Source organism: Excalfactoria chinensis, chromosome 1, assembly GCF_039878825.1.
Source record: "Excalfactoria chinensis isolate bCotChi1 chromosome 1, bCotChi1.hap2, whole genome shotgun sequence".
Taxonomy (NCBI): domain Eukaryota; kingdom Metazoa; phylum Chordata; class Aves; order Galliformes; family Phasianidae; genus Excalfactoria; species Excalfactoria chinensis.
The window spans coordinates 130,356,986-130,375,940 of NC_092825.1; the positions used below are offsets into that span (position 1 = coordinate 130,356,986).

Genomic DNA, 18,955 nt, shown 5'->3' on the forward strand with positions numbered 1-18,955 from the left:
AAAGAACTGCAAGAAGTATGTCTTCTTTGTACATGAAAAGCCTACTTCGTATAGTCCAGAATCTCAGAACTGCTGAGATTGGAAGGGACCCTAAACACCAGTTAGTTCCAATGGACTTTACAATGGTAAGGAACATTCCTAATTAGAATATGTTGCCCAAAGCCCCATCTAACTTGAAACTAAGCATTTCTATGGATCTAATTTAAATCTACTCTCTTTCATTTAAAAACACTAACATTATGCTACATGATAAAACAGCCCTCTCCAGCTTTCTTGTTAGCTATTTTGGTACTGAAAGGCTACTCTAATGTCTCTTTAAAGTAGCCTTTGCTACTCTACATCCCTGTGTTCCCAAGAATTCTTATGCATGGGGTCCTAGAGCTGAACACAGTTTTGCAGGTGGGTTCACACAAGTGGAATAGAGGGAGACGATCAGCTCCCTTGCCCTGGTAGCCACCCCTTTTTTTGATGGAGCCCAGGATATCATCAGCATTCCAAGCTCATGCTGTCTTTCATCAACCAGCACCTCAAGTCATCATATCATCATAGTATCATAGTATTGTGCGAGTTGGAAGGGACCTTAGAGATCATCGAGTCCAACTCCCGGGTTTCGAGCCCTCTGTGTAGCAAAGCGGCACTTCTACCCCCAGCGCCACAGGGGGGATTCGAACCCGGGCCCTTCTCCTCAATCTATTCTCCACTCAGTCAGTATTTGTGCTTGGGATTGCTCTGATCCAGGCACAGGACCTTGCTGAACTGCATGAGGCTTGCACAGGCCCACCTCTCAAGGTCCCTTTGGATGGCAACCCTTCCTTTCAGTGTGTCTACTGTAGCCCACAGCTTGGTGGCATGTGCAGAATTGCTGAGGGTACACTTAAACCCAACACCCATGTCACAGACAAAAATATTCAACACTACTTACAATACAGACCCATGAGGGACAACTGCCTTATGCTTTTATTTATGTGGGGCTAAAGCCTATGCATGTGAACAAAATGTTACGCTCTTTAATGATGTGTCCAAAAATATTTCTGAAGTAAACACTTATTCTGTTTAATAAGTTACTTCATTATTGTATCACCTGTTAGCCAAAACCCATGCAAATGTACACATAAGAGCTGGAAAGTTAAGTGCTCTCATCTTTCAATCAGAACACTTGCACGGGACTGGAATTCTATTCATACTGCTCAGCTACTTGCTTTGGCTGCACAATTTCAAAATAAAAGTGGTTAGACTGGATTAGGAGTTGTCCTTGTACAATAGTCCCAGTCATTTAAAGTTCCTGTTGTGATAAGCAACAAGAAAGATGTGATCTGAATACAGAGAAGGGAAGTCCACCATGTGTTTTCTCCCAGTAGTTCGTGACAGACAGCATAATCAGCAATAATGTATCTTGTTCTTTATAATCTTATTAATGTGAATGTCACTGAGAAGCTTAAATGGCAACAGTAATACACAGACAAATTTTAGAACTTTATTATACTGGATTTCAAAGATACCAAGTATTTATTCTGCCTGCATTTCCCTCCCTCACTCTCCCAACCACCATTAGTTTAGTGCAGTATCTACAAATAGGTAATTAACATTTAGCCATAAACACTTCCAGGAAAAACAGAGAAGATGGAGTGCATCTTCAGTATGTTTGCTAACTACACCAAGTTCAGGGGAAGTGTTTATCTGCTTGGTGGGGGGTACGGAAGGTCCTACAGAGGCTGGATAGCTGGGCTGAGGCCAGTGACATGAAGTTCAGTCCTGCACTTTGGCCACAACAACCCCAGGCAACACTACAGGCTTGAGGCAGGGTGTCTAGAAGTCTGTGTAGAAGAAAAGAACCTGGGAGTGTTGGCCAATGCTCAGCTGAACATGAGCCAACAGTGTGCCCAGGTGGTCAAGAGGACCAATGCCATCCTGGCTCATATCAGAGATAGTGATCTGAGGAAATCAGTTCAAATAGTCAGTATACATTTGGGGTTTTGAGTAAAGGGTAGCAAGCATGAAATCTAAGACTAAATCCCAGTGATACACATTAATCACAGTATTCCTATGTTCAGTCCTTTATCTGTCAGAAAATAAAATACAGAACCATGAATGGACAAACATTTTGCCATAGGACTCCTTAACTTGTAAAACTAGATTTCTGCTACAAACTGAAATATGATATTCATCATAGTCCTTTATTAATTTAACAATTCTCAGTTTCATCAGATTGCGGCTGTATCTCCAGAAACTCCTCTGACAATGGCATCCCCCAGCATTCTGAAGACTGCTATTTTATTATTATTTATTACTGTACTACAAGTTAAAGAAACTAACTGTCTCAGAGAATGTTAGCATAATATATATACAAGAGTGGGTATGAGATCAGATGTGCTTCATTTTTTCATATGCAAAGGGAAGAGATTTAAGCTTTGTAGTGAATGGAACAGTATCAGGTTTGGACCTGCTTCCTTTCCTTCCCTTCCTTTCTTTATCCCCACCTCCCCCTACAGTGTGCAGACTCCATATTTATATGACAAACTTAACCCTGTACCAGCAGAGAATAAAAAACAACTTAATCCTGGGCTGAGTGAGGAGTCTGGTGAATTACTTCCCTTGGGAGCACAAGAGAGGTTGGAGAGAGCCACTTACCTGCAAATCCTACCAAAAAGAGGATCATGAGGACCTAATAGCTGTTTCTAGCTCTCCCAAGGTATTGAGCATTATCCACAGGAAGAAACTACATTATTATGCCTGTAAGGAAAATCTCATGATGCATTGCATCCCATCACTTCATTCTAAAGGTATTGCTTTCCCATTAGCTGGGACCAAGACAAGTCCTTTGATGAGGAACTATTTGTGACTGACTCAGATTAAGCCCATTTACTCTTCTTCATTGCTAAAAGCACCTGCCTCACTCACTCTTAGATGCAGCTTGGTAAACCTTGCTATTTTAACCCCTGAAGCATCAGATCTGATCTTCTGCTTCAGACTGCATAGCTACAAGTCAATAGAGTGCCTGGACACAAGGCAGGAGCTCTGCATTACAGCTACCTTTAGAGCAGATCAGTATGTCCATGCTAAAAGGCACACAAAACACCCCTTGCACTGATACATTTCCCATATGCACTTAAGTCTACCGGTCTTTTCTGCACCACAAGGGACACTATACAAATATTTGCGCTTCACACACACAGCTGTGCCAGTTTCCACTGTAAGCTTGAGATGCTTTTTTGACTTTCAAACGTCAGTGCTTAGGGCTGTATTTGAACTCCTCAACTTAAAGCTGTTGTGTCATGTCCTCATAGAGATCAAACAAATCCTTACAGATAAAAACCGTGACCTTGGAGAGGTCTGGGACAGCTCAGAACTCCTCTGAGCTTCAAGTAGCAGTGGAGGTACTTGAACACTTTTTAAGCTTCAGAATTAAGATTTCTTCCAAACGTGGCACAACAATAAGAACAGAGCCTCACCACTCCAGTCTTTGTGGTTTTATAACAGGATGCTAGAAGTGAGCACTGCATGGAAAGCAAACAAATCTCTGCTGAAAGGAGGAAAAATTTCAACAGTAACCTCTGAAAAATGCCAGAATTACTTAATTTTATTTAACTATTAGTCACTGAGATTGAGATGACTCACAATTAATCAGATTAGTACTGAAAGGAACTAAGATTTTGCCTTCAGTTCAGAGGATGCTCAACATGCAATATTATTGTTTCAGGCTATTCTCATACAAATCAGAGTTTGGATCAGCATTTGAAGAGAAGCCCCAGGGAAACAAGCAAGTAACAGACAATAGTATTATTTGTGAAACCAAAAACGGGAGCACTTCTGGTCAGTGAATACAGCCATATAGAATTTCAAAGTAGCAAGTGATAGTATTATTTTGCCATCTAAAATTCACTGTATCGCTTCTTAAAAAGCAACAAAAGGAAACAAAGCTGCACTATAAGTCTGCATTTCATAATTTCATATTGTAACTTAAATTGAATGAAGTCTTTATGCAAAGGCAAACTCCCCAAGTAACAGTTCTGCTTCCACTGTAGAATCAACCTTGCATTTCAGGGAATCTCAACCTACTCCTTTCAGCATCAACCTTTTGGAGGCTTGAACTCCACTGCTTCCAGTTATGTCAGTGATGGACACACAAGAATCTTTGGTAGTTGTAAAAATTTACCTTCATGAAACTATGACATGAAAGTTTGAAACTAGACAAGCTCACTAGGCAAAAATGTGACCTATTGATTGCCCAAAGATTGAAAACAAGAACAAAATGCTTACCCAGAGTTTAAATAAATCTCTGTAACCTTGCTTTTTCTATGGGTGGTACAGAAAAAAAGTCATCTCCCTGCAGAGTGTTCCCAGTATTTTTGTCAGTCTGACACACCAGAAATGTGATGTTCCTTCACTCAGATTGTATCTTGGAACCTTCAAAATTCTGTATCTCTTGTGGATCACTCTGCACATTCTCTCTAAACCAATAAGCAGTTGCAATTGAGCACATTCTCAGAAAATTCCATACAGCTCCTGTCACTTTTTCTATGTACCTTCTCCTCTGTTTAAAAAAGGCATATGTATATGCACACAATTAGTCTTCAGTTCATCGATTCAACTAGAATTGGTATTGCAAACCCCTATTTTGTCTACAAATGAACAAAATCCTTGAAATACAGCAGTTCTATGAAGACACAAAGAAGATCAGCAGTGAGGAAGTAGAACACTGAAAATTACTAAAAAATGAAACAAAAAAAAAATTAGGTATGCCTCAAATTAATAGCTAGCCTATACACTGAATGGCCTATGCATTTCACAGTCTTAAATACTAACAAAGCTTGAGAAAAGATACAGACAAATCTGAGCAGAGGTATGAACTACTTCTGCACAGAACTGCTGAACAGGCTAAGACTGTGCAGCCTTGAAAGTGTATGGCAAAAGACCACTAACAGAATCAAGATGATAAAAACAGTAATGGTTGCTCTCAGATTTAAGGACTTGTAATCATCACTGAAATTTAGGAAGTAAGAATTTCAAAATGAAAGTTTATAGTTTTATTTTATCAAACTTCTAAAGTTTCACTGTGCCATTAATTATTCTAAAAATTCATATGGGTTTAAAAAAATAACAAAGAAATTCATAAAAATTTGTATATTAAATATAAAGTTATCAGTTTTGGGTAAATCACAAATCAACAAATACTGACAGTGGTAAAGCACTGGAACAGGCTGTCCAGAGCAGCTGAGGATGCATCTGCACTGGAAGCGTTCAGGCTACATGGGCCATTGGGTAACCTGATCTACAGGGTGTCCCTGTCCAGTGCAGGAGTGCTGGAACTGGATAGTCTTATATATATATCCATTGTCACACTGTCTGAGACACCCTGAGCACAAAGTATGAAGTATGGACCTTAAGGAAGTTTCATATTAGTTATTTTGTAATTAATCACTTTTCAGGAGCAGAATTGATAAAAACTTGATATTCACCCAATTCAGAAATAGAAGGGGGAAAAAAATGTTGTTCCCCACCAAATTCTTCTAACCACAACTGTAGAAAAAAATTCTTCTTAAGTTAGTAGTTTTAATGATCAGTATGTGCTTTTAAAATATGAAATTTTTAGGAAATAAAAAAGGGGGGAGGGAAGGGGAAACAACTCCTGCCAAGTGATGTACATGCTGTTTTTTTTTCTACCAGCTATTATTTTGCCTTGTTGCATCACTGCCATATAAGTTCAATAAAGCACACACAGCAGCTACATTAAAGACTAACTGTCCATGCAGGTGAAGAAGCTAAAAACTAGAACCATGTAAGAATCTTCCTTACAGAGGTCACGATCTTCGTGCATGCAGTTAGCTTATGTTCAATCTAAAACAGTTTTTTTGCTTTTTACTATTTTGACACAGACTTTTTGTAATACGTTGTTAAAAGTCATATGAAATCAAAAAAGCATTTTTGTTTGCCCAAGGTCTGTCTAGATCAGTTTTTTCATGAGCAGGAATATGCCATTAAACAGATAGAGCATTTACCACATTCCACAGTGACAACACAAGGTACAAGAAATATCCCCCTGTACCAGAATCAAATTATCATCTTGCTGACACCAGGAAACCACTTGTGCAGCATCGTGAAGTTTACCTTTGGAAGGAAAAAGCCTCAGACTTTCCCAGTTACTTCAAGTGGCCATATTTTTTCAGGGTTTTATGACAGGACATTTGTTAATACAGGAACATACAGTCCAATTGATGAAGTTTCCTCATGGTTTTAAGCGACTCTTTTTAGAAACTCAATTTGTCTTAAATTGGTAGAATTTGTACTTAGAAGTTCAGGTTTTCTCATCCTTGAAGAGCAATCACTGTCTTTCCTGTATAAGTATTAAAGACCTATAACATCACAGCTGAAAACTATCATCTGCCCTACTGATGGAAAAACTAAGGAAATACCCTTCATGGTTGAAGTAACGTTACATAGCATGCCTGCATGCATGTATTTTACTCTAACAACTATGAGTTCCTGATTATAATATTGTGTATTTTGTTATTTTGCAGTAAGTTTAAGGCTATCTTTCTTAAGCTGTGGTAGATACTCCATCAGAGAAGCTTCTAAGGGAGCTGGTAAGAAGGATAGAGTGAAAAGCTGTGAGCTAGGTAGCTCACAGAACAAGAACCAATGAATTCAAATCACAGTAGCACTTTACACAGAATATCTGGGATAGAACACATTAATAATCATGTTTAATTGCAAAGGACAGGACAGGTAAGATAGCATGAGAAGTCTGCTATATCAATACAATTGTAATCTAAGTTGAACTTTCTGCACTTCTGGGAACTGTAATGTAAAAAGAATGTAGCTGTACAAAGGACTTCTGCAAACTCCACTCCCTTTTAAAAAACAAGGGCTACTCCAAAAGTAATATTTCCCATTGTATTATGCTGGTCCACAGTATCAGAGGAAGATGCTGGTGATGTGGCAGTACAGACTGAACCTTTCCACCAATATTCTGTTACATTCAATATGACAGATAGCAATGGAGGGGCAGCCCCACAAAACTGAGTCTGACAAGGAAGTGCAGGTATCAAAAGGTTATCACTGAATTCCTCCACGTGGAAAAAAACTGCATCAATTGATGTTCATCAATACAGTGAATGTCTGCACAATGAGGTGGTAGGCTTCAGCAGTGGTGACAGAAAGTCACCTCTGCTGGTGCAGATTTTTTTTTCCCCCATAAGTGCAACATACAGACCACCACTGATCACTGGCAAAAATGCATGACTAATGGTGGCGACTACACTGGAACCTAGTGTATTATAGCTGAAATTTTGCCCTACCAAATAGTGTTATTACATTCTTTGTCTCTGTTGTAGTTTCCATGGAAATAAGTAGGAGGCATTACTTTTGGAGTTAACTATAGCATAACTGTTTTTACTTTCATAGTGAAGACTTAGATTACTTATCTAAAGTGTAACAAGTTTAATATATAAACCACAAGTATGAGATGTGTATAAAAATATTTTGACTAAAAACCTTTTGTTTATGGAAAAGCTTTTACAGAGTCAGTTGACAACTAAAGAGTCTAATATTTCAAACATCGAACTGAAAATATATCAAAATACAGTGAAATCTTTTCCTTGAGCTAATTAAAATTCCACATATTTAATAGCAAGGAGCTTCGGCTCATTCTCACACTAAACCACATTTAAGATCTCACTCTACAAAGCATAGTAACTCAAAACTTCTAATTTCACGATCAAAAAAGATGTCAAGCACCTTGTAGAATTAAGTAGGATGTTTTTTATTTCAAAAAGCAGTGTCAGTAGCTTCCTTCAACAGCTTTATGTATATACGTTCTAGACAAAATTTACAAGATTAAAAAGTCACACAAGTACAATCTGCATAAAATGTGTTTATGCTGCAATAATGCACAAAGCGATGTGCAGAGTACAGCATTTCCTATTGTACTTGTCTGACCATATTCCACCTGGATTACTTACTGCATTACCTTTTAAATATTTTACCTAATTAAAGATGTTTAGACACTCGGCTGTTTTTCTAGGCATACTGTCTTTGAAAGAGATACAGAAAGAAGATAGTAAAGACTGTAGTGAATGAAGATAGTAAAATAAAAAAAATTATGTAAGAAATGAGACAGTTTGAGAAGGACAGCTTTTATTACAGCTTTGCCATATATTAATGGAAGGCAAAGCGTTCAGACCCACTTCGGTATGCAAGCATACGGTTCTGAGCTTACAGTGTTAGGTTCTCAAAGCAAGTCTGTGAATCTAAGTTACCACCTAAGAGTAACTTCTTTCAGTAAAAACTACTCTTAATAAAGTCATTCACAGACTCATAGAACAGCTTGGGTCAGAAGAAACATCAAACATGATTTAACTTCCAACCTCCCTGCCACAGGCAGGATTGCCAACAGCTAATCAAGCACTAGTTCAGATTGACCAGGGCCCCCATCAAACCTGACCTGGAACATCTCCTCCAGGCATGGGGCATCCACAGTCTCTCTGGGCAGACCGTATCAGTACCTGTACCTCGCCATTCTCTCAGTGGAAAACTTACTCCTGATATCTCACCTAAAATCTTCCCTCCTTGAGTTTAAAACCATTTCCCCTTGTTGTTATTTCATGACTGGCTTACAGGAGGGCACTCACGAAGTGTAACATCTGAACACATTCAATACATGATGCTCCTGGGGAGTCTACGACATAGAAAGCTGCAAGTGTTCAGTTTTATATGCTAGTGGAGCAGAAACACTGCCAGTCTATCTAAAGCAAAAACTTATTTGTTCACACAATACTGCTGAAACAGGAAGTTGTAAACTTACACTGAGTGATAAACTCTATGTTTTCTAAAGGGTATAAAAACTTGTTATTTCTGATATATTTAAGACTGATTCACTTGTTACATGGGTAATAATATCCTATAATTTCAAGGAGGTTTTTTGTTTTTTTTTTTTAATTGTCAGCGTGAACTTTTGAAGGGAACACTTATTGTGAAGATGACATATCGATCACAATACTTTTTGTACTTTGAGGTAATGCTCTCAATTGAAAATAAAGATATACAATCACAAAGTCTTGCCTTGGGAAGATATTCTTTACTACAGGATCAACCTAAATGAAAATTGCTTTTTCATTCCTTTGTGGAAAAGCATAGCCTCATTCTAAAACTCTGCTATGTATTACACCGAACACTGGATGAGTTACTTTATTCCCACTCATATGAGCGGCAATTTGACAAATAGGTTTTGTGGAAGAAGCTTCAGATGTTTGTTTACCTTTGCCAATCATGGTAAAGAAGAAACATAGCAAATACAGAAAGATCATCTTGGAGGAATAAAATAAACACACAAAGCATAACTTAAACTGATTTATGCAAATGATTGAAAGAACAGTACCTTTGATGAGACTATTCTGTTATCTGGAAATCTCTGAGGAATGTATGCTTCAGTGCCTGGAGGTGGTTCACGATGCCCAACATAAATAGTCCGACTGTCCACCCAATTCTCTTCTCCAGCACACTACAAGAGGAGGAAAAAAAAAACATCATTATGTCACTTCACTCAGTATTTCTGCAGTAAGATGAGCTGCAGACTCAAGAAACTAAACACATCTAATCAGTACATACACAGCTGTCAATGTGCGACCCCTTGCATTTCTCTGTATAATCTCAAGACCACTAAAAGACAAGTTTAAGTCAATTCTCAAAACCTCTCTATCTGCACCAGACACCACTGGTGGAAACATGAAAATTACTACTCTGATTTCCTAATTTTATAACTGAAAGAAGAAGAATGGTAACTTGGTAGTTTATTTATAAACATCTTTGTTTTAAGAAAGAAGCCCTGCCTTCTCCAAAATACTAGCAAAAACGATATCCTAAGATACACAGCAACTGTAGAGTATCTTCGATTGCCAGGAAAGAACTCAGCTTGTCAGCTCAGATTCCTTGCTCTTTAATGAAAGCTGCATCTGCAAGTAGATGAGCCAAAGTGAAATGCTCACAGTTGCTTCACAAAACTCCACCACATTTATTTTTTAATTAGCACTTTTACACATATACAATTCACTGTAGATAAGCTAACTGATTCCTTAGCCCACAGTTTCACTAATTCCCATCTAAGATAGAAAAAATGCTTCAAGTACAGAATACATTTCTAATATCTTGATCTAGACAGAAAAACAAGGCATCCCCTATTCTGAAAACATCACTAGGTAAAGAGATGAGTAAATTAAATGTTTAAGTACATAACCAATTTGAACCAAAAAATCTGTTTTATGCTATAATTATGTACATATGTATACTTTGTATGTCCTGATTTTGACTGGGATATAGTTAATTTTCCTTGCAGTAGCTAATACAGTGCTACCTTTTGAATTTGAGGTGAAAATAATGTTGACAACACAGCTACGTTTTAACTGGCACTGAGCAAGGTGGGATACCCCAACTCCGAGTGAGTGAGCAGCCTGGGGGCGCACAAGGAGCTGGGAGGGGACACAGCCAAGGAAAGCTGACTCCAGTTGAACAAAAGCTACCCTGTACTACAGGAACAACATCCACAGCAATAAAAGTTGGGAGGGAAAGAGTGCAACAAAGTAGGGTTGGGGAGGTTCTGCTCAAGTAAAATAAATAAATGTTTTCAAGTAACTGTTATGTGTGATTCAGTCTCATTTTGCTGGAAATGGCTGAACATCTACCAGCCAAAGGGAATTAGTAAATTGCTTTGCTTGCAAGTATAGATTTTGTGCTATTAAAACATCTAAGCTCAACTCAAGAGATCCTGCATTTTTACCCTCTGATTCACCTTCCCACCCTGCTGAGGAGGACTGAGCAAGTGACCATGTGGTGCTTAGCTGCCCAATGGGATTAAACCACGACAGTAATTTAGATGGAAGCTCCTTTTCTGCAATTACGTAAAGCACAGTAAATACTTCCTAAAGTTTCCCTGGGCACTGGTGCTATTTGGCAAAGTAACCACCAAAGTTACCAGAAGCAGTTTAGTAGTCAAGCAAGCCAAAGCATCACTCCCCAAAGAAGCTTCATGAAGTCACACAATAGTTGGCAATAAGGTTTAATCATAGCAACATAATCTCTTTTCTCTTCTAATCTGTCTTACTGGCAATAGCTCTGGGCAGATTTACTTTACTAGTGCAGATATGGCTGGGAAGTCTAAGGTAAAGTCTCATTTTTAAACTTAACTAAAAATATACACTCTAACTTTTCTTTCACTGGTTCTCTTCAATGTGATCATTCTGCTGCTTCATGCACAACACATGTGAAGAAAAAACTTCAAAAACAAACAAAAAAAAACAACATTTAAATGTACGTATAAAACTCTTATAATCCTCTGAAAACCTGAAGCAGCACCTATGCAACAGTCACCTATCTGACATGAATGCTATGTGACATGAATGGCTTTCTTTGTGGAAAGGAAAAAAACTGCAAAGCAAAAGTGTAGGAATAAGAGCTTCAGAAATCAGGTTGTTAACCACAGAATAGCTGACTGGCCACAAAGCAAATTGAAAGGTGAATTAAGAGAAAAAACAAGGAGGTTTAAACAAAAGCAACTTTGGTTGTCCCACACCTGTATACTTGAACTAGTTAGGAAAAAGCCCTAAATCATAGTAATCCTTATTAAAAGCCACTGAAGGGTCTAAATTACAGAATTAAGAGCAAAACTTAAAGAAAAAGATGCTTGCTTTTGTTAGCTCCTTCAATACGTACATTTTTATCTAATTCATTAATTTTAAGGAGTACGTTAACTCATGTAACCATCATATGAATGCAAGTTACATGAAGGCATGATGATAACCCTTCTTAAGATACATCTGAGGCCTAGTCATAGCTTGTGCTCCTCTATCACTGACTTCAGAGATTTCACACTCCAGATCCTTGCAGTGGGAACCTGAACTTAAAATGTGGGTTGTTCTGAGAAGTACACTAATTTTCCAGCCAGACAACTCCCACATCTCTAATTTGGCTTGTCACAACCTCAAAAGCAGACTGCCATTCTAAATGCTCATACCACTTCTGAAGACAAACTAATATTCTTATAGTATGTCAAAACATTTTAGAAGTAAAGCAGTAAAAAAAGCTTTCTGCAATCCACCTCACTTCTGTGCCAAGAGCAAAAAATCAGTGTCTTTTATCATTTTATTAGATGATATTTTTACTTTTTCAATACACCTGGATGCACAATGTATGTAAATGATTTATTGACTCTTGGGATAAACGGTACTTCTGGAAATGTAGGAGTGCAAGATATTCCTAAAAGTTAACCAAATCGTACAGTGTTCATTAATTTTTCATTAAGGATATTCCAGACATCAAAGAAACACAAAGACTATTGCTAATAGAGTTAAGTGGCTGAGTTCATAGACAAATGCTTAAAGGGGTAATGGGAATACAATGCACGAATCTTTGAACATCAAGAATAAGTCCCCCAGCTTCTCCTTCCCTCCACATACACCCTGCCTGACAATTTATGTCAGCTTGACAAAGATCTTAGTTCAAACATTTTGGGGTTTTATTTATTTATTACAATCATTTTTATCTTACAGTGTAACCTGATCATTATCCTGACTTGGTTCAAATAGTCCACTGAGAAATTATTTATCAAAGTAGGAAGCATGAAAAAATAGATCTCTTTAAACTGTATTTTTCTGCACTACCATCAGTTTGCAAAAGTTTGATACCCCCCGTGTATAGTGTAACCACTAAGTAAACCAGCTTAATGTCATAGACCAGAATTTGAATCCAGAAGGAAAGATTCTATAGAATTTACTTTAAACACATTTGTAAACATCAAGAAACTCTTCTGTTCATTTAATGGACCTACTTTTTATTTTATATTTATAAAGCAGGTTCCATTACATTAAGTAAAATGCTTTATTCAGTAAGGGCACAAGGTACCTCACTTTCATTAAGCAGAAAAAGATGTCTGGGGTAAAATCTGTGATGTATATCGCAAAGCACACAACCCAGAGAAATCAAGACACAGCATTTTAACATCTAGAAATGCTAACCTACAATATTGAACACTTTGAATCAAAGATTCTTTTTCTGTTCAGGTGCTTCATATGAGATCATTTGCTAAAATGACACTATGGTAATCTAAAAAAAAAAAAAAAAGCAATCAGATACTGCTGTCAGTACAATGAAATATGTTTTTTCATTATTATTATTTTATTTGAGTTCTATTACTTAAGCCCATTAAGGATATGGGGAAGAAATTAGAAATAAATCTTAGCATTACCTGCTTCTATTAATAGTATAAAGCTCAGCCTACTGAGACCAAGTTTCATTGGCACATCAATGAAGAAGCATTACTTAGCTTTTATGCTTTCAAGCAAGGTCAGCAACAAAGAAAGCAAAGACCAGCAATAGACTAAGTCATCCTTATGTAATGTTAAGCAGAGACATTAACAGGATTGTACCCTAATACATGTATAAACTGGAAGGAAAACACCAAATATTCAGTTCCCTGAATTAAAAAAAATATATGTATATAATAATTAAAATATCAAGCTGAGACTAGCTTAAAATTCATCTTCATGCTACTCTTACCCAAATATTTACAGAAATGCATTATCTGTAAAGACAAGGGGTTAGTATTCAACAGACGACTGTGAAAAGATAGACAGACACTGGCAGTTGGTTGGTGTCTTCCAAGCAAGTTCTCTGATGTTAACTTGAAAAAGCTCCTCTAACTTCTCAATGAAAAAAAATAGAAATAAAAGCAATACAGTAGAGTACAGATGATTATCATCCAGTCCATATCTATATCTATATATATGTATATATATATATATTTATTTATTTTAGCTCCTTCCAAACATAAATTTAGCTCATTAACTAAAATTAAGCATACCAGGGTTGTCACTACAGTGTTTAGGTCCTGGGAAAGTAACTGACCTTGAAAGATTCCAGGTCTTTCCAATTACTTTTAGTAAACACATTCAACTTACAGTTTGGTAATCAATGGTAGAACTGAATGATACTTCCTGACTTTCCACTTGACCTACTAATTTGGGCATAATCGAAAAAACAAACTTGGATTCAAAATTATATTCACTCCCCAAATAAATTACACACAAACACTACGAAAATAGGTTTGTAATGCATTAAGCACAGCTGAAAACACAGCAGAAGTCTCCACTGGGCAGGCTGTAAATATATTTTGTTGGACAACAATCTCTCATACTTCTTTGCTAAATGCTTTCTCGGAAGGAGTTACAAACAATCGCAGACTATCTATAGATTTGCTAGCAGTAAATTCCATGCATCAGTTGTAACCTTGCTCATTCAGCTAAAAGTTCTTTCATACAAACACTTGGCATTCCTGGAGGCAAGTATGGCATCACTTTGGGTATCTCAACAAAACACTGCTATTTTAATTCAACAGTGCAATTAAAACTACTGTTAAAATTGCACACCAAACCTACAACTGTTCATCACTATAGAATATTAGACGACAGCAGGCACTGGTCAGCTATTAGCACTTAAAGTCTACATGAAGAACAGTGGGAAAAAGATGAAGAAAATTTTTACAGGTATTCTGCTTCAAAATAATTGGTTACATTCTATCAGGTAACTGCAGAAAGATGAAAAAGATTCCAGTTGTTTATTTAAAACAATTTTAGTTTTTCAGGTAGATGCAATTCAATGAAGTGAAAAAAGATTTCGTTCACACCTCTGTTTTCTTAGGCATACTAACTTCTTTAATGTACACTGTAAGATCTCATGGTTTGGTGATCGATCTCATCTATTTCTTGTCCCATTGAGTATACAAAGTACTTGCTCTTTTTCACTTAACTCAGCACCATTCTACAGGTAAATGTCAGCCATCTCCGTCTGGAAACAGTGGCGCAAAGCACAAATCCCTGCCTAACCACTGTAGACCCAATCAAATCTGCAACATTTTAAAGGTAGAGCTGGTCAGTAAATCCTAAAAAGTAGAATCCTTCTGTAAATATTACAAAGTAGACTACTTCTAAAGAAGAAAATATATATATATTACATTTCCTCTGAGTTCCTCACTAGTTAGAACAAATGAGAACATTTGTTCTCAACAAAGCAAACATTCCAGCTTCAACAAAATAGGAATATTCTAATACAAATTTATCTCTGCTTTCCAGATCATGCCTCCTTGAGCACCATACACGAAATAAAAGGTTTCTAAGAATATGTTAATACAGTTATACTCAAATGATGTCATATTAGTTTGCACAATTATACTTTAACATAGCCCTTTGTAGAAAGTTATTTTCCTTTGATTTTTAATTTAGAATGCTACATTCCACTGAAAACCACCTGTACTTAACAGATGACAACACAGAATAGTATGGTTTGTAAGAGACCCTTAAGATCACGTAGTTCCAACCCCATGCTGTAGGCAGGGACATCTCCCTCTAGACCAGGTTGCTCACAGCCCCATCCAGTCTGGCCATTTAATGCTTTCAGGGAGGGAGAATCCACAACCACTCCAGGAAACCTGTTCCAGTATCTCACCACCCTCACAGTAAAGAATTTCCTCACAGTATCAGGTCTAAAACTACCTTCTTCCAGTTTAAAATCGTTTTCCCTCATCCTGTCTCTAAATGCCCTTATAAAAAGTCCCTCCCCAGCTTTCCTGTAGCCTCCTTCAGGATCTGGAAGGCCACTATAAGCTCTCCTCCAGAGCCTTCTCCAGGCTGAAGAGCCCCAGCTCTCTCAGCCTCTCCTCATAGGGGAGGTGTTCCAGCACTCTGATCATCTTTGTGACCCTCCTCTAGACCTGCTCCAACAGCTGCAACAGCTGCACGTCCCACTTCTGTCGGGGACCTTCTCCTCAGGGCTGCTCTAAACCCATTCTCCACCCAACCTGTATCTATGCTTGGGACTGCCCTGACCCAGGTGTAGGACCTTGCACACATAACACTGTTATGGTTCCCTTAAAACTATAGTAATTCTGTTTCAAATATGTAATATCTAAACCAAGTATTTCAAGCAAGAGTAAGATCTTTCACAATTGTTCAATTTAAACTCCAAATTTTGTTTATATGCTGGACCACTAGGTGTAATCATTTGTGATACCTGTGATTTGGAAGAGAAACAATATTGCAGAAATAGAAGCGAGATTAGAGTCAGAGGTCTTTTTCCCACGTGATATTCAAAATGTTTCCATAAATTATTGAAATGATGGCAAAAAGACCTGTAAAATACATGAATTAATGCATGCCTTTGATTCATTTGTTTTCCTTCCTCCCGCTGCAAGGATTCTGACACACTCTGCTCTTTTCTATCTGTGTAAGATACAAGGGCAGAGAGAGAAATGCCATGCCTCTCTGTACATCTCCCTGACTCCCTGAACAGCTACATGGAAATCCTTTCAAGAGTGTCTCAATTGCAATTAGAAAGTCAAATGAGAAAAGCTATACTAAGTAGAACCATAAGAGAAGCTAGAAGGGAAAGTATCACATAAGATACTATGTAGCTTTGTCACTTATAATTCATAAATTAAGTTTATATCTAGAGTAGTACCACACCAACAAATTCAGCCTTGTGCACAAATCTTACAGGTTCTTTTGTTGCTATCAAGAGCTGCAAAACAAAAGCAATTCTAATTCCTGTCAGGTAACTAAACACCACACTGCCCTGCCAGCCAAATTCAGAGTGTCTGTAAATATACTTTTAAAGAGAGCACTTCATAGATACTTCAGAACGCTGGTTATTTTACCGTCTTGGTTGCCAGAAAATAGAATTATTGCCAGTAATTCATCAAGAAGCATTTGAGATGGATCAAAAATTTAAAGACACAATAGAACAGAATGGTTCTGTTGGAAGGGACCTTTCAAAGTTGACCTTTTGAATTCAACCACCTGACCACTTCGGTGCCGACCAAAAACTTACAGCATGCTGTTGAGGGCATTGTCCAAGTGCCTTTTGAACACTGAGAAGCACTGAGCATCAGCCATTGCTCCAGGAAACCTGTTTTAGTGTTTGATCACCCTCGTGGATAAGAAATGTTTCCCAGTGCCTAGCCTGACCCTCCCCTATCGCAGCTCTGTGCCATTCCCATCCTGCCATCAGCTCCCAGGAGCAGAGCCCAACACCTACCTCTGCTTCCCCTTCTCAGCCTCCTCTTCTCCAGACTGGACAAAGGAGGAGCTTTCCAGCCCTATTACCAGCTTTGCTGCCTTCCCTCCCCCGGAGGCTTTCAAGAACCTTAAAAGTGTTTTTATATTGTGGTGCCCGAGAACTGCATGCAAAATTCAAGGTAAGACCACATCAATACAAAATATCACTTCTTTTGATTGGCAGTCCTTGTTGTGTTTTATGCACCCTAAAAAGCAGTTTGTCTCCTTTGCTGCCGGGGCACACAGCTGTCACCAGCACCCCCACATCCCCTTCAGCCAAACTACTCTCCAGCAGCATCCAGCATTTTCCTTTGAACTTCACGGTGTCACAGAACTCCCAGTATTACAAACTATCTAGATCCCTCTGCAAAGCATTTCCAGGGAGTCAAAAATTCAGCATTTTAGTTTAGCATAATCTACAAAAATGAGGATGCACTCCAGCCTTAAATCCAGATCATTGATAAAAACATTGAACAGGACTGGCCTCAGAACTGAGCCCTGGGGAACACCACTGCTGATGGTTCCTAGCCAGATGTAGCCCCAACCTCTTCAACCCATCGAGCCAGTTCACCATCCAGCATATTGTGTACCTGCTTATTTCACAGTTGGACAGTTTCTCTGGACAGATGCCAGCAGGAAAGATCTTACTGAAATCCAGAAAGATCACATCCACCATCTCCTCTTCCTCCATCACGCAGGTGACCTTATCACAGAAGGAAGTTAAATTACTGAGACGGAACTTTTCCTCCACGAATCCATGTTGACTATGGAACAGTAACAGCTTTGTTTTTTAAATGCCTTTCAATGTCTCCAGACAATTGTCTCCATAACTATCCCAGGGAGTGAGGTTAAGCTAATAGGTCTGTAGTCTCCTGGGTCTTCTCTCATTCCCTTTTTGTAGATGTAGATGTTGACTAGAATGTTAACTGATGAATACAGATTATAAAGAAACAGGAGGAGGGAGGAAGGCAAGCAGTGGTTCTTACTTATTTTTGAATGAGTAAAAATAAAATTCATGAGTATAACCTGTTTTCTTTGGAGATAAAGTGATTAAGAAATAAACACAAGTACCTGCTATAAGCCTTTCCAAAATCACAACGCAAACAAGGACGGTACTGATAAGACCAGACACAACTAAAAGCCATTAAGTGATATTCTCAGTTTTGGGTTATTCAAGGAAGACACGTTCTAAAAATACTACTTAAATTTAGAGCAGTAAATTACTTTACCATCAGCCTTCACTTGGATATAATCAGAACTGGCCAGGATGACAAAGTTCTTTGAAAGGATTTTAACAAACAGTAAACATAATATTCAATTTATCTGCCCATCCTTTGCTTGAACACTCACAGAAGTGCCACTCTCCTGTGTTGCTGCTTGCAACACAACGATAGTCTTTTCAGACTCAGGCCGAAATCTTACTATGACTACACTTAAATTCAGAAAAAATAAAAAATTAAGAAAAAAGAAGGGAGGAAGACTCATTTCTAGATTTCTGGCTGATGTTTCAGAGCAAAGCTAGTTACAACATGAGACCAGGAGCTTGTAAGCCACACTGTGCGATTTAGCTTGACACACAGTTTCCCTCCAATCCATATTACAGCAGTTTATACTTTCATCCCCTCAATTATTTTTTAAGTAGGCTGATATTGATTTATTATTTTTTAATTAAAAAGTACTGTAAGGTATCATTCAGCTACATCTGAACCTAAAACAGACGCTAATTGCAAGAACTCACTGTTGTGAATGGTCAGTTCTTGTAGTTAAAAGGCATTTTCATTCCTACATGTATACACGACTAGTGAAACTGATTCTGGCAGAGAGAAGGTGGGATATTTTGTGATATCACTGTATGCTCTAGT

General features: G+C 38.0%; 1 protein-coding gene across 3 annotated transcripts in view; it reads right to left on the reverse strand.

Annotated features, from left to right (window-relative positions):
* Positions 1 to 18,955, reverse strand: part of ATP11A (ATPase phospholipid transporting 11A) — a 115,855-nt gene that overhangs the window by 49,394 nt on the left and 47,506 nt on the right. For all 3 annotated transcript variants that reach the window (XM_072344316.1, XM_072344325.1, XM_072344307.1), the window contains exon 2: positions 9,374 to 9,496. In XM_072344316.1, coding sequence (XP_072200417.1) covers positions 9,374 to 9,496 — 123 coding nt within the window. The remainder of the gene's footprint in view (positions 1 to 9,373; positions 9,497 to 18,955) is intronic.